At 44.1% G+C, this 26,753-nt stretch overlaps 1 protein-coding gene across 2 annotated transcripts in view; it reads right to left on the bottom strand.

The window, feature by feature from the left end:
- Nucleotides 1-26,753, bottom strand: part of SNRK (SNF related kinase) — a 175,321-nt gene that overhangs the window by 117,936 nt on the left and 30,632 nt on the right. For both annotated transcript variants that reach the window (XM_078663905.1, XM_078663906.1), the window contains exon 3: nucleotides 9,068-9,759. In XM_078663905.1, coding sequence (XP_078520031.1) covers nucleotides 9,068-9,656 — 589 coding nt within the window. In that variant the 5' untranslated portion in view covers nucleotides 9,657-9,759. The remainder of the gene's footprint in view (nucleotides 1-9,067; nucleotides 9,760-26,753) is intronic.

Raw genomic sequence — 26,753 nt, 5'->3', positions numbered from 1 at the left:
GTCGTTCTGTCCTCCCGGGCGTCAGGCAAGGCAAGTGTGCCTGTAAAGTGCTGCGCGGTCGAGTACGGTTATAGCAAGACATAGCTTTGCCCCCTCCCTTTTGTGGGGGTTTTCTATGGTCTCCAAACAATGCCTTGTAGGGCCGGCTGTCCCTGTCTGCGGGTGTTGGGGCAGGTCTGACCTGGCGAGATCCGACGTGCAAGCGAATTTGTGTAGCAATTTTTCAGCATAAGAATGGCTGGGCTCACGCTCGCGGAGTGCCGTGTTTTTTAAGGTGTGGCATACATGCTTAAGCAGCACCCGCGAGCGTTAACGTGCTACAGGTTGGGGAAATACCTTTCCCCAGTCTCGCACAAAGCGATCTTGCCGCAATCTTTTCCAATAATGTTAGCATGAAGGGCCCCAGCTGGAGGTAATCACACAAAGTGCAGGTGGCAAGGGATATCATTTGTGCCTCTCTTGCTATGCATTTGGCCAAAAACCGGTAAGCTCGACAGGCACTGCGATAAAGGTACTCCTGCAGAGCTTTGGGGGTAACTACCGGGAGAAGAGAGGATGTGACATAACGGCCGGATGTGCGGTCTGTGAAGTGTGATATCCCAGTTCAAGTCTCGGCGTGGGCTCAACGTCCTGTGAGTGTGGGAGAATCACTCATCTCTCCGTGCCTAGTAACAGCACCTAACATGAGTGTTACGTATTTTCAGGTAGGTAAAAAGGAGCATTTGATGACCTAATAAATTTGTGTCATGCTGTGGGCCACATTTAATTGCAAAGGATGAAGCAATCCAGGTAACAGAGACTCAGAGCTGGAAGCTGGGAGGCGTCCGTCACAGTCGTCCCGTCCGCACTGTACACTGCACTATGGGTCAGCAGCATGACGCCTCGGCTGCGAGTGCGTGCCTGTAGTTCTTCATTAGAGATAAGAAATCTTGTTGCGCATCAGAAGGTGCTGATCGTAGTGGCCGGGTCTCTGTGTTAAGGCAGTGTCGGCCCTGGTGCGACCGCTGAACCCTATGCTTTGGAGGGTTAAATGTGCTATACTGCAGTGCGATCCAGCGTACTAATTCTACATATACAGGGCTCGACAAATCCGAAAAATGGTACTAGTCCTGCAGGTCTAGTACCATGGAAAATCCCCTCGACCTGACTCCAACCCACTTGACCTCCGTCTCTGAAAATGGAGCAAACGTGACAAGATAACAAGATTTTAAGGCATGTTTATTGCTCATTTCCTTTGTGAGCAATAAAAATGCCTTTAAATCGTGTTATCTTGTCACTTTTGCTCTGTTTTTAAAGACAGAAGACAAAAGTTAGTTTGATTTCCTACTCGCCAGAAAGGGCGAGTAGGACCTAAAAATAGCTCGTCCTCATCCATTCTCCCTCGCAAATGCGAGCGGGCGGATTTGTAGAGCCCTGATATACCATTGCCCTCTCAAGTGCGGGGAAGGTAAGCCCCAGCAGCTGTGGTATGGTCAGCCTCGATCACTTCTCCCACTCAGAGGTTACTATGCCTCGAGGGAATGTCGGAACAATGGGGAAGTGCCTACCCCCAGGGAAAAAGCAAATACCTTGGGGTGATTATTGATACCAAGCTATCCTTTGAAGGACAAATTAAAAATATCACTTTTTCGTGTTTCCTCATTTTGAAAATCTTAAGGAAAGTTTTACCTTTCATCCCACCTACCCTGCAAAAGAGGGTAGTCACGACTCTAATCTCATCCAAAGTAGATTATGGCAATGCACTTTTTATTAACATTCAAAAACGTTTTTTACATAAGTTACAAACATTACAGAACGTCGCAGCTAAGCTACTGCTGGGCATTCCAAAACATACTTCTGTTTCTCAAGCACTGATTCAACTACACTGGCTCCCCATTGACAAACGTATACAGTTTAAAGCACTCCGCATTGCCTTCAGGGCACAACAAGCTGTTGGCCAAGACTACTCTAAACAGCATTTTCATCTATATATCTCAACGAGATCACTGCGATCATCCACAAATGGAAATCTGGTAATCCACAGATTTAAGAACTGGGGTGGGAGAGGTTTCATTTTATGCAAATCACAATGATGGAATTCTCATCCTGCAGAACTAAAATTCAAAACTACTTTTAAAAGTAGATTTAAAACTTGGCTTTTTTCCAAATAATTCTGCCATCTTCTCAGCCTGTCAGATTCTGCTTAGCACCTAGATACCCCCGGGTGATTATCGCACTTTACACATTTTATTTTCATTGCATTTCAAAAAGGACGGACAACGAGGAAGGATTAACTACTAGCAAGCAAGCATTTTTGAACGACAATTGAAGGGACATATAAAAAGGCAATGGGTGGGCTGCAAGCCCACAGACTGAATACAGCATTTCTCGAAGATGCAGCACATGCGCTGCCTAGGCTCGACCTAAACATGAGTGCACCAAGGCAATTGGCCATTACCTCCTGCATGATGCAAAGCGGAGAGCGTCAAACATCTACAGCTTCAAACAATTATCTATGCCTAACCCTGTCCAGTCTCCACTTTAAAAGAAGATTTTCATTCGCTTAGCTACGAGGTAACAGGAGTCATAAAAGGCCAGTTTCTACCAAGGGGCATGCCTATTACCTTATTAACACTAAACGGAACCAGTAAAAAAAAAAAAATGTAGCCATCTTGCTCAATGCAGACTACTATAGGGCAATATCCAACCTCCCCTAACACAATCATGGAACAGGTAGAAAAATGTGAACTCCTGGAATTGTGTAAGGTGTTGCACAACAAACAGTAAGGTTTCATACCCAGAAGAAGGCACAACACTGCAACTGCCAAATTCAGAGAAGAACTACTCTTCTCCCACAGTGGAGAACCCAGCTAATCCTTTATTTCAACTATAGGACAGTTCATGACTGAAGTTAATCATGCTTATCCAACTACTACCAGCAAATCAATCCAGTGCTGTCTACTTGAGAATCAAACCTGTTCCTTACGACAATCTGCAGGAATCCCCTCCTTCCCACCTTCTGTTCGATGTTCATGAGCCAGTTGGAGAAGTCACAGCCCAGTATCATTTACAGTGCCAAATATATCAAACAATATTAAACTCTGAATATGCCTAGACAATCAATGGGGTCACAGGAAATGATTTTTAACTTCTCTGAAATGTGTATATTCAGATGTAGGAAAAGCTACCGCTGTGTGGATGGCACCAATACAAGATCCTCAGAACCGAATCTTCAGTTGATCACCTAGTGTTCATGAGGCCAAAGGAACTACGAGCCACTGTGACCCTTCATGAAGTAGAGGCTCCTGGAGTGTGGGATGATATAATCTACCTTTGGTGGTCACCAAATCACCACAATGGTCAAACATGCACAACTTCTACCTCATATTGTTGAATAGGCCTCTCCTGCTACTTTACTTAACTCACTGTACTACAGTGAGAAGGTCTCACTGGCAGTGGGACTAAACTACTGCAACACTGCTTAAGCTGAAGATTGCAAGAAGGAGATCCAGAAGAATCTACAGATACTCCAGACAGTGCTTCATCTTCAAAAAGTAACGAGATAACAACATAAATAGGTTCTCAAAAGCCACCCATTGGCTTCTGGTGACATGGAGAATAAAATTCAAAACTGCTCTGCATGTTAGAGGCAAGGAGGCCTCAGGCCCAAATATTTACAGACCCCATTTCCAAGCTTATACCCAGTTATAACCCAAGATCCACAAAGGTAAATCTAGTACAAGTCCCACGCAAAGAGAACACCACAAATCCTTGATTAAGAAAACTTGACATCCCAAACCTGGCAGTTATTTAAAAAAAAAAAATCATCAAGACAAGCCAACTCATTGGTGTTTTCACATCAGAACATGAAACCCGCTTATAGACTGTGGACTAGAAAGCGTGTAGCCTGTTGACAAGTGAGAAAATTGTTCCATGACAAGAGAAAATAATGTGATAAGCAAGTCTGGCAAGCCCAAGATTTATAATGGATGAGTGCTTAGGGGGTTATGACATTCTGAAGGGTCTTGTGCAAGGCAGGAATTGAAGGGGAGGATAAAGAAAATGTATGCCAGAGTATCTGCTGGGGGCTTCTCGCCAAGAAGGAAGCAATGTGTAGTGACATAAATTAATTTCTGAAGGGATAAGCCTACTAGGTGAATCCACGTTTGAGAAACAGCAAATGATGTGTTAACATTCAACTCTATATAATGAGTAATAGAGTGTTGCTGAGGAGAACCCAGTTGCAAGGATGGGTTTCTAGAAAGCAAAGCAAAGGGGAGAGCATGCCTGTTTATAAAATGCAGTTGTCTGGAATTGTGAAAATCGGAGTACATTTTTGTTTAGAAAATGGAAGGAAAGCTTTAAGGCTCCAGAAAGTGGCACAACATCCAGAGTCAGGAGTCAGTGTGTTTGATGATCTAGGTGCATGTCATGTCTCTTCAGCTTCATAACATGAACTTGTACTGACACTAAACAGAAAATGGCATAGGAAATGGTTGGAACGACCCCCCCCCCCCCCCCCCCTCCACCCACTACATCTGATGTTAGAGGTTGGAATTTTGAAGCTATCAGTGATCAGATGCTGAAAGGAGATTGGTATTGCTTTTGATTGAAGATCTGATGTCATAAGGAGGGCCAAATGTGATACACACATTCTCGGCTTCAGAAGGGCTCAGGGAACCACAGAAATACAAGATGAAATGAACGCTTTGGAACCATCAAGCTGTTGCATTGATGCAAGGTAAAAAATAGGCTGGACTGCACGTTAGTGCTGACATGGTGAACTAAGGGAAAATTTGGAACTTTTCTTGATGGACCAAGCTTTGGAGGTCAATGTAAAACACCTATTATAACCATACTGCCATCAACATGTTAATGTGTGGATACACTAAAGTATCAAGAGTAAAATATATTATGTTTCAGATACTCTGATAGTAATCCAATTAGGTGTGCAGTAATCTGCAAAGACTCTGAAGGATCAGTACTAGTTATGAAGAGATGAAGGGGAAACTGGGGGCAGGTGGAGCAAGTAATTCTAAATCTAGTTGAACAACCAGAGAATTTGTGGGATTAATGTTTATTAAAGGAGAAACTTGAACACACTTCTTGCTACTGAGGGTGAATGCTCTTGGATAAGCAACATAATTTAAGGGGACGATCCCACCAGGGACTCATGCTTTTAATGAAATTATGGAGGGTTCAGAAAAGAAAGTCATGTTTGGTAAGAGATCCGCTCACATGCTGGAATTGTTCTGCACTTAGGGCTTCGAATGCTGCCAAGCTTTGTAAACACTACAATATGTGGTGGTTATCTAGTTGACGCAGGATTGATACCACTCAAACTTGGCTGTGCCAACTAACATTTCCTTTTCAGGTAAACCACATCTGCACAGTGAAAAGGAAAACAATTTTCACTGGGCTCCAAACCTTTGCCTTCAACGTCCTGATGGAGACATGAAGCACCAACGTAGACCCTGTATATGTAGAACTAGTTGTAGTGTAGTTCCTATCTTCCCAATAGGCTCTGCGCATTGGAATAATACCTACAGCAGTAAAGGCCTAGACCAGACGTTAACTAGGTCTACTACTGTCGATACTAGACTTAATTTTTGGGTTTGCCAGCTAAGCTCAGAGTTCGCTAGAAACTTTCTCGAATGTTCAGGAAAGAATTACCTCCCCTGATTAGACAAGAAGGGATTTAGTTTCTGACAACCATAGAACATGACAACTTTGCTCTCCCCTAATCAAGAGTCAATCTCAAGAGTCGTGTGAGCACAAGGCAATTATTTTACTCAGTCAGTACGTGCATTCTTAGTCTCATCAGAAATGTAGAGAAAAGGAAGAGACGGGCGTGTTCAATAAAAAGGTGTTATTTATTGATCAGTCTCTTTTCTCATACATGAGAAATGGATCGATATTGCAATACTTATAGTTAAGTAAAGTGCATACATTAAAAGCAATAGTATAAAATAATACTGTAAAAACATTGATATGGTTTCTGAGCCATATGATGTTTTAAAAATGATTAAAATATATTTACATACACATATACATTTGACTAAACGTACTCAACTGGTGTTTCTAAATACGCCTACCCCGTGTATCTGACCTAAGTCTAATGCGTGGGCGGGAATAGAAAGTTACAGTTTAAGTTAAGTTTGTTTTTGCCAAGTGAATAACTAAAGAATTCTCTGTGAGGGGTTATTCAGTTCTGTACCTGGAAGTTAGGATGAATGAGGAATGGTATCTCTTTCTCTGCTCTCGATATTCCAGGCTGCCTGCGAGGGCTGCCCAGAAGCGCCGGTGCTGGGTCTCTCGGCTTGAGATAGCAGCGCGTCTCTCAGCGCGTCAGGAAGGCGGGGCTGCTGCCAGCGGGGTCTGCTTCTGCTCTCGGCTTCGGCAAGTATGGCTGCTCCGTCTTGTCACCACGCGTGTGTTTGCATAGGGCAAGGTCGGCAATATTTATACCTTAAAGGTGCCGAGATTGACGTAAGGATGGACATAGGTACGTCAATAAAGATGTCATACGACTTGCTCGTTAGCACATTCTTTTGCAAAAGTTCTCTGTGAAATCAAAACAATGGCCGCACGGATTATCCAGGTTGTCATAGGTTTGATTTGTTATGAGAACGTCGTATGCCTTATCAGGGGCTGGAGGAATGTCGCTTGTCTAATTAGATCTCAAGCGTTATGACCTAATCAGATAACACGTTCCTGCGCCGTAGTGTGACTGCGTCAGATAACGGTATCTGCATCATGGGGGCTGTTCTTGCCTCATGGGCTGACTGTTAGTTAACTAGCTAGTTAGTTTAACCAGAATAGGGTCAGGAATAGGGGGATCGATTCAGAACCTATAGAAATACACGACATAGTTAAGCACTAATTAATTTCAAGCAAACCTGCTGAGTGTGTAAATTGTAGCAAGGCTCGTCTCTGGCTGTCTTGCCCCAATCGCAACATCACAAAATAAAAAGGACGGAGTGTTGAAACTTTTCAAACACTCACTTCAGTCACAGATCTGGGTTTAATCCATCCTTTTTTATTACTCACCATCCCACCCAGTTCAGACCCAGCTATATGTAAATCAGTCTTGACCCTGTGCCTCATGGGAACAGTCCAGCCCAAACTGCCAAGCCAGGGCCTCATTGGAATGGGAAAGAAGCATCCTGGGACTGGTTTCGGGGTATCATCCCTCATCAGCCAGGCTAGCTTGAATCCAGTGGTGCAGCGAGCAAGGGACACACATTTGTTTGCACAGCATTTCCCACCCTAAGTGGGATGGGTATGCCCAGGGGTGGGTCCCTAGCTTGCTCTGCCAATGGATACAAGCTAGCCTGATGAGAGGTGATACCCCGAAACTGGGGCAAATCATATGATTTGCATATGGCTGGGTCCAAACTGGGATGGCCTGGTGAGCAACAAAAAAAACGATGGATTTAACCCAGATCTGTGACTGGGGGTAATGTTTGATTTGTTCAGCATTCCATTCATCATTTGTTTGTGCACCAATAAAGAGAGAAGCTGGAAATCTGGTACTTTTTTTAATGCTAGTTCTTCAAACTTTGGACTTTTTGTCGAGGGTAGATGAAGTCAAAAGAGCAAGCGACATGCCTTCTTCTAAAGCAGCAGGTCGCAACTGCAGAGATTATACCAGGTTTAGGGGTTTCATATTGGACATTAAACATTCTAAAATTCACAACCCCAGTTCATTGACAACGTACATACATGGGAATAAAGTCCAGACGAGGCTGAATGAAGCACTAGCTAAACATTCTGTATGGAAATTACCTTGGCATACAATAACACAAAAAGCCAACGCTAACACATGTAAGAATCTGTATATCCGTGCTGAACCTGAAGTCTGGTCTAATGCAACAAAAAAGTATCTGGGCAACATAATGGTTTGGACGCCTTCATATAATGGGACTTTTGCCACAGGCAAAACCAGCAGTGAATTCCGTGGCACAATCTCCAGAACGACAAACCAGAATAAAAAAAACAAAAAGAGAGGAATTGTACAGAAGAGCTGAAAAACTCTTCGGGAGATACATTAAAATGATCTGCAAGAGCAAGACTGTTTGTTGCTTTACTAAATATACTACATTTAATCGGATATAAGGAAGAGGAAGCTAAGTATGACTGAGGAAGATGTGCAGAAAACTTGTGTGGCTCGAAAAGCTGCTGCTAAGAATACGAATCTCCATTTGATACTAACAATTCTCTCTTCTCTTATGGGGAGAACGAACTCAAGTAGCTATTGGTACTGATCATTTATAAAAAAGCATTCACTTCAACCACTTTATAACCTTTTTTGGTCCTTTAGGGTTCAGCAGAAACAAAATTAAAGAAACTAGGAAGTGACGATGGGGATGAAAACATGTAATTAGAACGTACTAGACTCTACTCTCCAGTTTTTGTTCACATCATATAGATTAACACAATTACGCTTTTACAATACCCCTATCCAAAAAGGCATAGATAGAGAAATCAACTGGCCAAAAATGATAAGTTGTGGTCAAGCGCAGAAGTGATATCAGAACCAATGTAGCCATGAAGCAAAATAAGCCATCAGACAACCCTCTGTAAAGCTGGAAACAAATGAAATATAAATATGGTTTCAGTGTGAAATCAAAGCTTGTGCAGCTTACACACAAAACTGGAGCCTTACGGATTTTTACTGTTGCATGTACCAAAATGCGACTGATGTTAACATTCTGTAAAGAACAGTTTCTATTAAAAGGTTCATTCAATAAAATTTCAAATTTGCCAATGTCAAAGAAGCACAAATAAACAGATTGTTGATTTGCCAGAATGCACCCTTCAGATCAGTATTTTACCCAAAGCCAAGCCTAGCAACCCACGCCGCCCAACTCACCAAAATCATTTGCTATATTGAGAGAAGCAACCCCTTAAAAAAAATCTTTAAATCAAAGGCATGGCATTGTTTTGTAAAACACATTCTCAGTGGGAGTGATTTTTAGCAGAGCTCTCTATGAAGACCAGACCGCCATTAATAACGTCACAGATAGTTAGAAATAGCTAATCTTTTAGCAGGTGACATAAGACAGCGTTCATAATTGAGACTTACCTACGGCAGGAGCATCATATTCATCACCAAGAAGAATTTCTGGTGCTGAATAGGCAAGAGATCCACAGCTTGTGGTGAGTTTCTTCCCAGGCTGAAATTTGTTACTGAAACCAAAGTCTGTCAGTTTGACTAATCCCTGTTTTTCGAAGAAAACTACATTCTCTGGTTTCAAGTCCCGGTGAACCACGTGCAACTTATGGCAATAGGAAATGGCATGAACTATCTGTGCAAAATATTTCTTGGCCAGATCCTCACTAAGCCCTTCTTCGTGCTTCATGATGTAATCAAACATATCTCCTCCATCGCCCAGCTCCAGGATCAGATACAGTTTGGTCTGGGTATCGATCACTTCGTAAAGACGAACAATGTTGGGATGCTGCACTAACTTCATACATCTCACCTCTTGGAATAGATGCCCAGTTGCCAGAGAATCCAGTTTGGTCTTGTCAATAACTTTTACTGCTACCTTTTCACCCGTAAAAACATGACGAGCAAGTTTGACAACAGCAAAATGGCCTCTTCCTAATGTTTTGTCCAAGTCGTAGAGCCCAGCGATCTTTCCATCGTAGCCTCGTTTAAATCCTGCCATGCTGTTGTTCCCAATAAAGCTCTGAGTGCAGTTTGAAACTGCAATCTCATATAAGAATGTCTGAAGCAAGAAGCCATCCCATTTTCATTATTGCAAAACACATCTGAAACAAAAGAACATATATTTACTGTTGGGTGTCTTTCAGAAAAAACACAAATACGACAGATGGAGCTTTCTAGTGCCAAATTTACTTTCCCTTTAATTGTATTTTCACTTATCAAACTCCCAAAAGCAAGGCCCCCTAAAATAAATGTCTGTTTCTACGTCCTAATATGTTGTCATTAATACTGGCATGCGCAAAAGGAGATGTTAATGACACAATGGATTGTATATTGTAGGCTGTTGTGCTTAATGTAAATGTGAGGAAATCCTTCGTCTTTAAGGCAAATCACTGTAGCTTTCCTCTCACTAGAAGGAGGAAATCCTGCACAATCACTGCAAGTGACCCCTCGCTGAGTTTGAAGAAGGTATTGAACAATGAATGGTGTGGTTAATCTACACCCCCTTCAAGCACTTGGATCCTGAGGACTTGAAACAACTAACATGTCACTTTTTAAAATTAATCCTGGATACAATCAGTTTGTCTCCATCTTAGTGCTATCCTTAGTGTAGAAGATACGTCAACCAAATCATGTTTTTCAGGTGGAAGATGGTGCTAGATTGTTGGGTGCACTGTGTGCAAATATTCAAAAATCAGTTTTCCAAACCTATAATTTCTAAGCAATATGATTATCTCCAGTTTTTGGAAGTGAAACGTGACAAATCAATGACTCACATTACGGTCTACTTTTATTAAGTGTGTAGCTTCCAACGGCAACTGAGCTTTTTGTTTATTTGCGAATCCCACATAAAACAAGCATTGACAAAGCAAATAGGCCAGAGTTTAATGTGCTAACACGTGCAGCTTAAGCACATTAAAAGACAAAAAAGAAACAAAGCATTTGCCAAGGAAATGTGTCTTGCCATTTGGAACTATTGGCTTTGACAATGGGACAATGGTTTTAGCGATCCTGTACAGCATAGCTAAATTGGGGGAGGGGAGGGTGGGGTGGGGAGGGGGGGGAAAGAGTGTTATGCCGAAGCGGTCATGTCATTATGTAGGTGCACCACACATGCACAGAGGGTCTTTTTACACGGGGGTCTTTTTATTTGCTGATCCATGGTGGATTGATAATTTGCTTTATTTCTTTTAAAAAAGGAAAAATAAAATGGTAGTGTTGAAACGTTTTTTTAAGCGGGTGACAGGAAGCACCAAAGAGTGGGGGTGTATGCAACAAGGAAGCCGCTGGTAGGTCAAAAGGTCACAGAAGACTGGGTCGGAAGCAACATCTACTTAACAATAAACCCATCATTGTCAACAGCGCAAAATCCCTGGGTGTCATACTCGACAAAAAACTCAATCTACTCTCCCACATCAATTCCATTGCAAAGTGTGCTCGATACCAACAGCGCCTTCTTTGGGGGATTCGTTGCTTCTTCCCGGAGCACAACCTTAAAATCCTTGTCCAATCTCTGGTTCTCTCCAGACTGGACTACTGCAACTCTTCTTACTGGCCTGCCCAAATCCCACCTGTCCCCCCTTAAATCTGTTCTCCATTCAGCAGCTCATTTCATATATGGGGCTAAAAGAAGCGACCACATCACACTCATTTTATTCACCCTCCGTTGGCTTCCCATCGAGGCAAGATCTATCTATAAGACTGCCTGTATCACCCACAAAGCCTTGCACTCCTCTCCTCGCTACCTGGCGAATAAACTGAAACTCTCTGGTGGCTCTAGAGCATCACGTAATGCGAAAAACGTATTGCTTGCACCTCCCACTTTCAAGAAGGAAAGATCGATGGCCCAATCCTTTTCAGGCAACGTGGTGAGGATATGGAACTCACTTCCGCCTTGGACCACCACCTCTTCCCAGACCTCAAAGCTCTTCTCCTTCAAAGACACTTCCAAATCTAAATACGCCCTCTCTATTATCTGAAGGAAGTCCTTCCATTATAGGAAATTCTGTTCTACAGGACTACAAGAAGTGCCTTCCCAGTGTGTTCTTGTGGTTTGAGTGTCTGCCATTTATTGCAGTATTATACTTCTACTTGTATTTTGTACTCTGTTGTAACATGCACACGTCACTTTTCCTCTTGTAATGTATCGTTTGCTACCTCTTGTATTTTGTTTGCTTTTGATACATGCACAATTGCCATCATTGCCTCATGTAACGTTTGTTTTGAGTATCTGCCATTTAGTGCAGTATTATACCTCTACTTGTACTTTGTACGCTTTTGTAACATACACACGCCACTTTTTTCCTATAGTAACGTATCGTTTGCTACCTCTTGTATTTTGTTTGCTCTTGATACTTGCACAATTGTCACTATTGCCTTATGTAACATAACGTTTGCTTTTGTAAAATGCTCACTTGTAATTTTTTTCCTCATGTATCACTACTGTTCCTATTGTGAAGCGCTCTGACACCTTCGGGTAAAGTCTGCGCTATATAAAAACGCATAAAATAAAATAAATAAATAAACATGGAGGACGCAGAAGTACACAACACGGGCAAGAAGCAGTAACGTGGAGCAAAGGGGAATAGGAGCAAAGGGGAATAGGAGCAAAGGAGAATAGAAGCAACGTGGCACAGGAGAAGCATTAGGTTGAAACAGCAAAGCAGGGGAGTAGCACAGAAGTTCAAGCACAACACAGAGAAGCGTGGGGAGAAGCACAGGAGCAAGATCAACATGGATCACAGTGGAGGGGTGATGAGAGGTTCACTAAGGAGATAGTTTGAAAATATAGGTACTTTCATGGAGTGCTTAATTAAAAAGTAAAAAACGGTGTCTGAAAAGTAAGCAGTGAAAGGACAAGTAACCAGACCATGCTCCAGGGAGGGACAAACACAAAAAGATGAAGGAAAGTCCACACATAACATAGCGTGTATTTGTAAAGTGCACATATTACCCACGGGTATCAAGATGCTGAATAACAGATGTTTATTGTTAACCAACTCAATGGTACTCATTTTATTGACCTCAGAAGGGTGAAAGGCTGAGTGGACCCACCAGGATTTTAACCTGAAACCGTGAGGTTGAACACAGGCCCCTACAGTGGACGCATTAGACCCCTAAGCCACCAGACCAGACAAGCAGTATTCGAAGTAGGATTGACTGCTTTTGTAGGTTGCTTTATAAAAACATGCCACATAATGCAATGAACACTGTTTTCTTATTCCCACTGCACAGCCCTAAAAAATGTACAAGACAATCAAATATGAAATGTATGCAGATGTGAATCTGCCCATCGAGCTCTTGCCCTGGTGAGGGTGGCAGTCTTGGTGAAGGTGGTAGTTCTTTGGGTTGGTGGGTGGGTGGGTGGGTAGGGTGGTGGTAGGGGGATGGTAGCAGTTAGAGTTGTGATGGTTTTGCTGCTTAAGGTGGTGGTGTGAGTGGCTGTTGTTGGGGAGGTGGTGGTTAGCTTGATGGTGGTGGTGGTGATGATTAGGGTCAGGGGGTGGTTAGGGTGTGGTGGTTAGAGAGATGCTGGTTAGGCGTGTGTGGTGTTGGTTAGGGGGTGGTTGTGGTGGTGGTGGTGGTGGTTAGTGTGGTTGTAGTTAGGGTCAGGTTGTGGCGGTTGTTAGGGTCATATGGTGGAGTGATGGTAGCGTCGTGATTAGGGTAGGGTGGTGGTGGTTAAAGTAGGGAATGCCGGGAGGGAGGGAGTGAGGTTGATGGTAGTCAGGGTGGAGGTGGTAGGGTAGTGTTTAGGGTAGGGTGTTGGGTATGGTAGAGTGGTGGTAGTTATGGTGGGTAGAGTGGTGGTAGGCTGGTTGTGTTGGTTAGGGTGGTGGTGGTTTTGGTGGCGATTCAAGTGTTGTGGTGGTGAAAGTGGTGAGTAGGGTGGTGGGTGCAGTAGGTGCTTTTTAACTGTGGCCTCTCGTGTGTGATCTCTAGCAACAGTCATTAATGGTTTTGCAATGAACTACAACCATTAATATTATGCTATGTTAAGTGATGAATAGCGATTTAAGAGGCTATGTTGTAAAGGGTAGATTCCACTTTAAAAAGTGTTGTTGAGTATACCATCCACTGAATAATTATGCCAAAAGGGATTATGACAAGTACCGCACAAACTATCATTACTCATACCATTTCCTAGCCACCAAGACTGTGAATGGAGATAGTCGTTTTTTTACAAAACCAAAATTTAAATTATATTTGTATGTGTGTGTGTGTGTGTGTTTTGGAGTTCTTCCCATTTCTAGAAGTCTGCTGCACACAAGATAAAGTAGTACAACTACAAGCCTGCACTTGAATCCACACCAGTTCCATAAATCCCAATTATTTATAAGAGGATAACGCCAATTTGCTTAAAACTGGATTACTCTGTACCAAATACTCACACCAAACTGCACCATGACTGTTTCACAGCAATGGATATATGGTTCTGCAGAGGAAAGAAGTGTGAAGCACAAGTCGTGTAATACTAATACGACAGTCTACGATTAGTGGGGCTACAGTGCCACCATTCCAAAACGAATAACATAATAGACATTTACAAATTTAGCACTGAAACACCAGAATCACTCTGAGGGCGGCAAATGAAGATGAGGAAAAATTCAATATCGACAACAATTTGAAAAATACAAGATCATAACAAAAAAGATCCAATTTATTTGGTACATGAAAGCGCTAAAGAATATTTTTAAGTCAAGCCCCCTTAAATTGGCAACAGCAATAGAAATTGCACCAATTCAATTGGCATAAATAATGTCTATTTAATTTGCATTTTTAGGTAGTGCATATCTACCAAACAATTTCAGTAAGTTTACACAGTTAATAATGGAGATGGAAGTTCTAACAAATAATGAGAAACTCTTCAAGAATGGGAAACCAGGGACTATAATCAAATATATCTAGTAAGGGGGTTTAAGTATTGATTGCAAAAGAGCAAGGGAGGAGAGACAAATAAAGAGGAGTAGAGAAACTGACAGGGTGAGAAAGGAGATGAAAACTTAATAAAAGTATAATGCAAGGTTAAGAGGTGCAATCAAGGTCATGATAGGTATTCATAGTTTTATAAACTTGTAAGGGGTTTTCTTATATTCAGCAGTCTTCTGGTAGAGTTCCATAAAGAGGGTGAAGAACCAGAGAAGCACTTAGTCAAGCATGGAATTGATTCTGGATCATGATATGCAATATATGGATGTAAAATAATTTTCGCGCACCCATGTAAAGCTTAGGAGCACAAAATCCTATGTGAATTTAACAGTCGTGTCTACAGTAGTCTATAAAAGTTCTTTCAGATCTTGTAAAAAGAAGACTCTCGGTTTTGCTTTCAATGTACTTGCAATTATTCCCATCCATTTCCCTTGTCCCTGGAAAAAAACAAGGATGGTGGGAGAACTTTGGTTTTACTCTTAGTAAGCACTTCAGACAAATTAAAAAATAAGCGAGTCTTTCAGTCATTAATTTAATTTCTCGATTGCAGAAAAAGCACACATTAACTAAAATAAGGAATGAATGAGATGAGACTGGGTGCAGGCAATAATGCAGTTAGTTATTTGCAGCAGTGATCCTATGTTATGATTCCTATTTAAAATTAATAACAGAACTCCTGCTGTTGGGAATAAAACACCCGTCACTGAAACGAAGTGGTCATTGAATGGAGTAGCACCAGATTTTAGTATTCGCCTTCTTATCTACTGGCAAATCATTAAATTCTGTGAAAATGCCATTAATTGCGACTTGCTATTACCCGGGCCATGATGTTGTCCAATAATGTATGGGAAATGTGGTATTGTACCCAAGAATTCCCAATATCCACTGGTGTGCGACAGGGGTGCTTGCTTACTCACTCACTCTCTTTTATCTACTGTGTTCTTGAGTGATGTTGGTTCCTATTTGAGATTGCAAATAAAGTCTCTACTGGTGACATCCACTGAAGCACAGTGTGGCACAGCCGAAACACTGACTGGAATGACAGCCGTAACTGGGACTCCATAGTGGCTTCAGTGACCACATAGGGAACCCAGCATTAGACTACTGCTGGGGCACATGGATACCAAGGAATAGGACCAGCTGCAGTCATCGAGATGGGTTAAATCAACTGTGGATGAAATAGTAATCAAAGCAAGACAAGGGATGTAACATTCATGCTCTCTTTCTTGTTTACACAACTTTGATACAGGACTGTAATTTTTTTGCTACATAAAAAAAAATGCTTAAGAAACAACTACTTGGAACCCTTCCCAGCCCAACGTCGAATAGAGAACAGTTAAAAAATGAAGACTCCGATGCATTGACAAGAGCTTGTCAGATGTTGACAGCAACGAGCCGCTGCCAGGTTCATTCAGTCAGCCCACTCGCCTGCCCTTTGTAACACCACAGTGTCCTATACATCAAAGTCTGCCACCTCCATGATTCTGTTCGACCCCCGGCCTACCTAAATTCTATTACTTATTTTACAGCACCTTCCTTGCAGTTACATGCGCATTCTAGTGTTTATCTGAAGATTATTGTTTTGGTTTCTTCATAACACTTATAAATATGGGGTGGTTGTCAAAACGACCTCATCTCTGCCATCCAGACTGAAGATTTAACCATGCTTTATAGCCGTCTCTCTCTGCAGGTCATGCACCATCTTTGACCATTTCCGATTGTCAACTATGCCTAATCTTCATGGACTGGTGTCTTGACAAATCTGCAATACACCTAGTAAGATCTCAAACGTAAAGTGGCTACGTCTCTCCCTGTGCACTATTATTTTGTTGCCTCTCTGCCCTGCCTCATATGAAGAATTGTAGGTACAGGCTAACAGAGTATTTTCCATAGCCAATAGACCTTTGTTCTATCATACATACCAATAGCCAACAGCAGTCACCTAGGTTATATCGTAGCTGCTACTTCTCCAATGGTGGCAATGGATGTCTGACCTAGATGCACGGACTGACCAAATTCTTGGACTGGTGTCATTGGCAGGCAACATCCATTGGTGCTGCAGGAAAATACCTGCAGAGGTTTAAAAACAAATAACCAACAGATGATTTTGTATCCAAGGGCCTTGTTTTAAAAACGCTGCAGGTATTTTCCTGGAGCACCGATGGCTGTTGCCTGCCAATTACACCAGACACTCTCTCTGCACTGTGTCAAGTAAGGCAGGTGGATACATCCAGTTTGTGTAAAACAAACATGTAGTTCATTATACACATGAAGGGATAAAAACCCAATAGTGAACTGCTTCCACATAACTTAAGAATACCATTACTTTAGCAAGGTAAATATACCTCGTACATTTTACAAAAGTTGATAACATGCTAGGGAAGTACGGCCACATGCATCAAAGGGCCCATTTGCGATTTCTTAATTGCGAAAATTAAGGAATCGCAATTAAGAAATCGCAAATTGGTATGCATTTAAAAAAAAAAAAAAAAAAAAAAAAAAAAAAATCGAATTTTTTTAGCGATTTCTTAATTTTCCTTAATTGCGATTCACAAATTGCGAATCGCAATTAAGGAAAACCCTTCCCATCGATTCCTATGGGCCAAGAGGCCCATAGGAATCAATGGGAAGGCATTTACAATTTGCGATTTTCTATTTGCAAATCGCAAATTGAAAATGCAATTTCAAGGGTGCAGGGGGTCCAAAGAACCCCTCCCAGCACCCCTGAAATTAAACTTAAGTGCAATTTACACACACACACATGTCCCAAGGACATGTGTGTGTGTAAAATGCAACTTTAAAAAATGCATTTTTGTGCATGATTGAAGGTTTTCGGTAAATTAGCATGAGGTTCAACCTCGTGCTAATTTACCACTTCCAAATTGACAATTCGCAAATTTAAAATCATGCATTGCATTTAAGAAATCTGAAATTGCGATTTCTTAAAGGCAATCGTAATTTTAGAAATCGCAACATGGTTGCGATTCCTAGAATTGCGAAATGCATGATGCATTCCAAATTAGTCAATTGCATTCGCAAACGGCCGAAAATTGCGATTCGCACCGTTTGCGAATGCAATTGACTTTGATGCATGTGGGCAGTAAATACATATCTAGGACCCTTCTAGAATATAGCCCATTATTAAGCAATATTGCCACAACAATCAAACATTAAAGACAGGTGCCCATTAAAACATGATTTTACAACTCATTTATAACCTAACCTTTACTATACAAACCAAAAATTGCTTCTTTCAGTAGATACATAATGCTGGTTTCACAATCAAAGTGAACAAGCATTTACAATGCAATAGGTCTCGGGTTAATTAAGTTTGAGCTATTGGCATTGCTAAATATTGCAACACCAACTGCAACAAAAGTCTATAAATTGTAGGCCAAAAAATGTGTATTTATTTTTGTAGCAATGGTGGCATGCTGCGCTTTAGATGAATATGTTTAAAAGTAAAGTGTGCCATACTGCGATTGCTACAATAGGTAATTGTGGATGCGTTAACAAATGATGTGTGCACTGATGGCTGGTGGTGTGTGTGCCTGTAGAAATTGTGCACTGATGGCGGGTGGTGTGTGTGCCTGTAGAAATTGTGCGCTGGTGGTGTGTGTGCCTGTAGAAATTGTGCACTGATGGCTGGTGGTGTGTGTCTGTAGAAATTGTGCACTGATGGCTGGTGGTGTGTGTGCCTGGTGGAAGCGTGCACTGACGGCTGGTGGGTTGTGTACCTAGTGAAAGAGTGCACTGACGGCTGGTGGTGTGTGTGTGTGCCTGGTGAAAGTGTGCACTGACGTCTGGTGGTGTTTGTGCCCGGTGAAAGCGTGCACTGACAACTGGTGGTGTTTATGTCTGGTGAAAGCGTGCAGTGACGGCTGGAGGAGTGTGCCTGCTGAAAACGTGCACCGCCTACAGCACCACTCAACCCCCAACGCCTACATCACCACTCAATCCCCACCGCGTACAGCACCGCTCAACTCCCCACGCCTACAGCACCGCCCAATCCCCACCATGTACAGCACCACTCAACCCGCAACGCCTACATCACCACTCAACCCGCAATGCCTACAGCACCACTCAATCCCCACCACGCCTACATCACCACTCAACCTGCAAAGCCTACATCACCACTCAATCCGCAACGTGTACAGCACCACTCAACCCGCAACGCCTACAGCACCACTCAACCCGCAACGCGTACAGCAGCACTCAACCCGCAACGCCTACAGCAGCACTCAACCCGCAACGCCTACAGCAGCACTCAACCCGCAACGCCTACAGCACCACTCAACCCGCAACGCCTACAGCACCACTCAACCCGCAACGCCTACAGCACCACTCTACCCGCAACGCCTACAGCACCACTCTACCCGCAACGCCTACAGCACCACTCTACCCGCAACGCCTACAGCACCACTCTACCCGCAACGCCTACAGCACCACTCTACCCGCAACGCCTACAGCACCACTCAATCTCCATCGCGTACAGCACCACTCAACCCGCAACGCCTACATCACCACTCATTATTATTATTATTACAGCACCATTCAATACGCAACGCCTACAGCACCACTCAATCGCGTACAGCACCACTCAACCCGCAACGCCTACATAACCACTCAACCCGCAAAGCCTACATCACCACTTAACCCGCAACGCCTACATCACCGCTTAACCGGCAACGCCTACAGCACCACTCAATCCCCACCACTTAGAGCACCACTCAACCCGCAACGCCTACAGCACCACTCAACCCGCAACGCCTACAGCACCACTCAACCCGCAACGCCTACAGCACCACTCAACCCGCAACGCCTACAGCACCACTCAACCCGCAACGCCTACAGCACCACTCAACCTGCAACGCCTACAGCACCACTCAACCCGCAACGCCTACAGCACCACTCAATCCGCAACGCCTACAGCACCACTCAACCCGCAACGCCTACAGCACCACTCAACCCGCAACGCCTACAGCACCACTCAATCCCCAACGCCTACAGCACCACTCAACCCGCAACGCCTACAGCACCACTCAACCCGCAACGCCTACAGCACCACTCAATCCCCACCGCGTACAGCACCACTCAATCCGCAACGCCTACATCACCACTCAACCCGCAACACCTACATCACCACTCACCATTCACCTCCTGCACAGGGACATCTTTCGCCCCGGCACCGACTATCCCCGCGCTGCTTCTAATGGAAGACAACTGGGGCATTCAGATCCTGTCAGTGCCACTCATGGCCCATCAGATAACCTCCGGCTGCCCAAATGCAGGTGTAAAGATCCGCCTTCACAACGGGCCCCTGGAGGACAAGGGCTCGGAAGTGCTTACAGCTCTGAACATATCGCTGGACAATGACATCACGTGTGCATGCACACGCACGAACATGCACGCACACATAGTGCGCCAGCTGATATAATAAACTTCCGTAAGTGAGCGAGACGTGGTGTCCTATAGTACTGTCCTCGGACACGCCGTCTCTTTGACGGATTGTTCCGCGTTGTTTGTAATTCCCTGTGCCTAAAAAATTGAGTTCCATTATCCTGATCTCGGGGAAAGCGCTGTGAAGTTCTAGAGCCATATTCGCGCTGCATAAAACTGCAAAAAAACCTTTTAAATTAGATCTTTATGACAGGCCTCTGATAAGGAAAAAACCCGGATTGTGTTTTTTCTGTAAAACATTATCTTAGTTTGCGCCTTCCACCACTGAATCGTTAAAGTGCATGAGTTGAATATGAACACGCACTGACTTAAGGAGATATGATCAGTTGGAGAACGGTCATGAGTGTCAATGAATGATACTCTGTGGCAGTCCGCCAATCGTCTTCTGCAGTTCCCAGCATTTTGAAAGTATGCAGTGCAGTCTTTTATGTTTGAGGATTTAAACAAACATATGTATGGAGGGATGATAGTATTCACGGGACTACTCATAGTGACTTCCGTTTTCGAGTAGCTCCTCTTGCTGCAGTTTGCGCTTTCAGACTCTACTATACAATCAAAAACGTGTTCAATAAATGCTCTTTTAAAATGCATGTTTTTTTTAACCAGGAAACGTGAATCCATACTTTGATAGTTTGCAGTCGTAATGTTATATGATTCTGTTGATGAAGAATTTTAAGCACAATTAACTGGACCTTGGGATGTTGCGTGGTGTTCGTTCGTAGTGTTCGTTCGTAGTGTGTGTTTTTTAAGAAATCCCCAGTTTGTTTCCTACCTTGAAATCCTCTCTGTGGACTCTGTGGCCTTATAAAAGTACACCAAAGTTAGAACAAGCTCTTCTAGCTAGAATGTATACTTTCCAATACACAGTGCGAACGGTGCCGGCAAGGATGAAGGTGCGGATTGTTCTGAGACGCTGCGAACGGTGCCGGCAAGGATGAAGGTGCGGATTGTTCTGAGACGCTGCGAACGGTGCCGGCAAGGATGAAGGTGCGGATTGTTCTGAGACGCTGCGAACCGTGCCGGCAAGGATGAAGGTGCGGATTGTTCTGAGACGCTGCGAACCGTGCCGGCAAGGATGAAGGTGCGGATTATTCTGAGACGCTGCGAACCGTGCCAGCAAGGATGAAGGTGCGGATTGTTCTGAGACGCTGCGAACCGTGCTGGAAAGGATGAAGGTGCGGATTGTTCTGAGACGCTGCAAACCGTGCTGGCAAGAATGAAGGTGCGGATTGTTCTGTGAGAAAACCTCCTGTGATTCTGGGCAAATCACTTAATCTCCCTGTGCCTAAAAATGAATGTGTGTCTGTCCTCATGTAACGTAACTGGTGCTATGTAAAGCGCTCTGATACCGGATTCGGTTCGGGTCTAGTTCGCGCTATATAAAACTCTGCAAAAAAAAAAAGATACGCGGAACTAATATTCGTTTGTGACAAAATGTATCATCACAGCCAATCGGTATTCTAACACTTGACACTTATCAACGTTCATTAACTGCGTTAAACTGAAGATGCTAATACATGTCAGCAAAGACAATCATAACAAAAGAAAGTATGCAATTAGCAACGTCTGAAAGGGAGACGAATTCGAAAGTTGCAACAGAAACATGAAAAAACAAGATTTCTCCGAACAGGGGCCCAACATATGTCTGGCCCGGGGGCCCAAAAATTCTCAAGAGAACACTGGCGGGAGTGACCCTATACTTTGGGTAAATATGGCCATTGTGAGTGTTGGGGACTGAAGAGGCGTTTTCAGCCCACAGGGGCCCTGGGCTCACCAAGACTAGCCGATGTGGCACAGAGGGGCGCGTGTTGCAAACGGGGTGTGGAATTGGTTGTGTGTTTATTGACTTACTGGGGCCTGTGGGGGAGGTAGCTGACGTGAACCTATCCTCTGAAATGGGGGCGAGGCAGGTCAGAGGGATAGAAGGTTTTTTAGGTGGTGCAGGTTTGAGGTTTTTATTTTGTCAGAAGACAGGCCCACTTTGAGGGTCAATGGCCGTTTTGCAACCCGCAGAAAGAAGCAAAGGACCCTAGGGGCGGTGTTTATAGCCAGCTATGCCCGGAGTACCGAGGCTGGACGTCCCATATTTAGAGGTGTGGCGTGGGTTCCTACCTGCCAACAGATTACGAGATTTGTGGGCTAAAAACCGGGTTGCGGACCGAGATATTCTGCAAACGGCCCACTATCCCTATCCGTTGAATAATGCGGGCTAATCATTAAAGTGTCGGTGAGGGCACATATCATAGGGGTAGCAGGCAAGGCAGCGGGTTTGATTTTGTATTTGTCGGCAGATTATGGGGTCTTTGAGGTTAAACAGGCGTTCTGCAGCCCGCTGATGTTCTGCAGCGCATCCCCCTGCCGGTTCTGTAATGCGTATTGCACGTGAAGTATTGGCTGAGGAAATAGATCGGTGGAGAGAATGGGGTTTTATGGAGGTGTGGGGGGATTCTGTGTTTTACGGCAGATTGAGAGACTTTTGGAAAATAGCCAGTTTCCAGCCTCTTGGTACTCAGACGTGAAGGGTGTGAGTACCACCCAGCACAGCCGTCGGTTGTTCAGGAGTGGGAAAGCAGATCTTGCGTTTATCTGCAAGTTGGTATAACAGCCATTTTGCAGCTGCAGCTTCCTCCGGAGCAATATTCTCTATGTGCGATATGTGAGCTCCCCCCACGCTCTCTAGAATTCTGAGGTGTCTCGGATGGCTGGGGAGGCGGCGTTAGCTAGGAGGGGGGTGGTGCTGCTAACCCGGCAGGTGTGTAGGTTAAGGCGCCAAATGTACAGCACTGTCTGTCAGACGTGGAGCAGAGCCACGGCCGCCATCTTGTGCAGTACAGAGAGGGACGGGTGGGTGCGGGGAGAGAGAAGGGCAAGCTGGGTGCGAAGGAAAGAGGGGGCGAAACGAAAGGTAACATAGGCCAAACGACGAGGGCTGTTGAGGGGTGGGGGCAACAGAGCGAGATGGGTAGGTGCTGTATCCTACCCATTCCACCCCCCTGCACCCATGCGCATGGTACCTTCCTTTCCCCTGCGCGTGACCCTTCCCAGCTTCTCCCCTTCCCATTGGTTCCCCCACATTCCATTCCTTGCCCCTGCTGATTCCGTTGACACCAACTGTCATATTGATGTTCCGTTCACCCACGCATGACCACTGTGTGGGACTGTGATAATAAATCCTACTTCACACGATTCCTGTCTGCAGACTACTTTGTAACAGTGGCGACGAGGTCAGCAGAGGAACTACAGCCTCACACTGTGGTACAGCTGATGGATTTTCACCTTGCTGCATCCGGTAATTCTGCGATTCTTTGAGGCAAACCTTCTTACCTGAGGAATTCCTTGCCTTCCCTTCGTGGCTAACGAAGACGTGAACCGCACAGCTGCCCTGGGTGAAGTGGCTGCGTACCTTCTTCCGAGATTTGAGTATCTCGCAACAACCGGCTGCTGCGCCACACGGAGGTAGGATCTCTGCAGTACTTGGGGGATTCCCCTTCGTGTGTGCCTTCTTCGCGCGTCGACGCTCCTTCCTGGTTGAGCTGTCCTTGACGCGTTCTGATTCCTGTCAGTGGCACTGTTCTTTCCTGGCGCTTTCATAACGGAAATTCCTGTCAGCTGTTTTCGCGCCTGTGATTCATCGCATCTGCGCATGCCTGGTGACGCGTGACGTCACTGAAACGCAGCGCTGGGTGCCATTTTAAAAAAAAAACTCTCGTTTTCTTCAAGCTAGTGTTCGACCCTAGCCCAAGCTTCTAGTGACTTTGTCAGCTATACTAAAGTTAAAGGAGGGTCACAAACAACGAGCCTAGCACGTGTCTATGTAATTATATAAATAAGTGCCATACACTGCAAGCAGCACGTCATTTAGCCTTATCTGTTGATTGAAGGTTCACTTATCAAAAGAACTGTGTACAAAGTGTCATTGAAATCCTCGCAGTGTATATCTTTAGCCTTTAATCAGTCAACCGTCATGTGCGCTCTCAGTTCCTTGAATCTTTCACAACCTCAAGCATTTCTACCTCTTAAAGGTGCACCGTGCATGCCTTGGAAAGAGTGGAAAGAGTATTTTGTCAATTACATAGAGACTGTTGAGGATGATGATTTCACTGCTGAAAAGAAGAAAAAGGTACTTTTGTACTGTTTGGGTCCTGGTGGTCTTAAGACCTACAATAACATTGAGAAGAAAGTGAGAACAGGTGATGATGTTTATCAACATGCCCTAAATGATCTCGACGATCACTTCTCGCCCATTGTTTGTGTTGCTGTTGATCGATACAAGTTCTCAAGAAGGAAGCAGGGAAAAGATGAGAGCGTGGAGGATTATGTGGCTGCTCTGAATAACCTGGCCCTGACCTGCAGATTTGGGGCGCTGCAAGAAGAGTTTGTACGTGATCAAATCATAATGCATGCGAGCAACCCCAACATCCAGGATAAACTCTGGGTCAATGGCGAAGCTTCCTTGAAGGAGGTTGTTGCTCTTGTCAAGAAGGCTGAACTTACTGGCAGATGTGCCAAAGCGGTAATTGATGAACCAGCAGAAATAAAAGCCATTAGATCCTCCAAATACAAACAGAAAGGAAACAAAAAAGAAACAAGTCATGATCATCACAAGAGAAGTGAGTCTACCAGATCGAGATATAGCAGTGATAGACGCATGAATACAAGAGACAATGATTTTCCTGATCTCAAATGCTATCGCTGTGGGTCTCCAACTCATCTTGCCGATTCAAAGAAGTGCCCAGCTCTACATCAAAAGTGCTTGTCTTGCGGTATGACTGGACACATCGCTAAGGTCTGCAACAAGAAAATGTACAGACAAAGCAGACAGGTACGGCAAATTCAGGAAGAGAGCGATTCCACCGAAGAGGACTCGGAGTACTCTGACTCCGACAATGTCAGCTATGTTTTCTCAATTGAATACGACGTGTTAGAAGTCACGCCCACAAAGAGAAAGAAACCCATGTGTGATGTCAGTTTGGGAGGGGTGACAGTCAACCTGATGGCAGACTCTGGGTCACCCTTCACGATCATCAACGAAAATATTTGGAAGCAATTCACGGATAAAATAGGTTCAAATCTAGAAAAACCCAGAGTTATTGCTAGAAGCTACACTGGAAACAACATCGAATTCCTAGGAACACGTGATCTGGAATTTGAATTTAAGGATCGAAGAGCATTTTGCCGACTGTATGTTGCGAAAAAAGGCCCCTCTGTCCTTGGCTGGAGTGACCAAGCTGATCTAGGTATCATGCTCGATCCCAATAGTGATGATCCTGTCTTGTCCATAAATGACTCCTGTAAACTGTCTATACAAAAAGACTTTCCCGAAGTGTTCTCAGGTAAAGTTGGTCTGCTTAACAGTTTCGAACACAAAATTGAACTAAAGGACTCAGCTGTTCCTTGCATTCACAAGGTAAGACATCTACCAGTATCGGTGAGAAGTGATGTACAAGCAGAACTCGACAAGCTTGTTAAGGATGGCATTATAGAAGCAGTGGAATCGGCGGAGTGGGTTTCCCCCTTGGTTGTTGTCAAACGTCCCAACGGGAAAATCAGACTCTGCATCGATCTCAGGGACCTAAATAAGAACATTATTGTTGACCAATATCCCCTACCACGTATTTGTGAAATGTTCAGTGCCACCAATGATGTGTGTATTTTCCATAATTGACTTAAAATCTGCATATCACCAAATTCCCCTGCATGCAGACAGTAAAAAATTCACCACCTTTATCTCACCCTTTGGTTGCTTTCGTTTTACCAGGGTACCTTTTGGATTAGCCTCTGCCGCAGCACTTTTCCAAAGGGTCATGACATCCATTCTGGAAGGTGTTGATGGTATCAGGTTTTTCCAGGACGATATCCTGGTCATGGGCAGCAACCAATCGGAACATGACACACGCCTTAGACAAGTGTTTAGCAAATTGAAAATGCATGGTTTGACAGTGGAATTAGACAAATGTAAAATTTCACAGGACAAAGTGGTTTACCTTGGGCACACTATCAGCTGTGATGGGATCAAACCCAAACAGGGTCTAGTGGATGCCATCCTCAATGCCCCATGTCCCTCAAGCAAAGAGGATGTAAGAGCTTTTCTCGGCTTGACGGAGTATTACTCAAAATTTATAAGGAACTTCTCTGAAAAAACCTACAGCATAAGACAACTATTGAAAAACAAAACCAAATTTGTCTGGTCATCGGACTGTCAGAACACTTTTGTTGCCATCAAAAAAGAAATCAGCGAGGCGCCTTTTCTCAAAGGTTTTGACCCCAAAGCAGACATTTACCTCACCACAGACGCAAGCAACAAAGGTATTGGAGCTGTGCTAGCACAGAAGAACTCATCTAACCAAGAGTGGGTAGTAGCCTTTGCCTCCAGGTCGCTCACCTCTGCGGAGGAAAAGTATTCTGTCATAGAACGCGAGATGCTGGCTTGTTCGTGGGCGCTCAATTACTTCAGAGCTTATGTGTGGGGTTACAAAATCCATCTCCGCACAGACCACAAACCGTTAATTAAGATTCTGACAGCCTCAGGTCTACAAAACGCTTCACCAAGACTCAGCAAAATGTCGATCAAGCTGCTGGATTACAACTACTCGGCAGAATATTGGCCAGGAGTGAAAAACAAAATCGCGGACTTCCTCAGCAGATTACCTCTGCCTCACATGGAAAGCATAGTCGAAGATGAGGAGAAGGTTGCTCTACTTTTCAACAC

The sequence above is a fragment of the Lissotriton helveticus genome, chromosome 10, assembly GCF_964261635.1.
Source record: "Lissotriton helveticus chromosome 10, aLisHel1.1, whole genome shotgun sequence".
Lineage (NCBI taxonomy): Eukaryota > Metazoa > Chordata > Amphibia > Caudata > Salamandridae > Lissotriton > Lissotriton helveticus.
The sequence above is the reverse complement of the archived record's forward strand: the minus strand, read 5'-3'. Positions and strand labels throughout refer to the sequence as shown.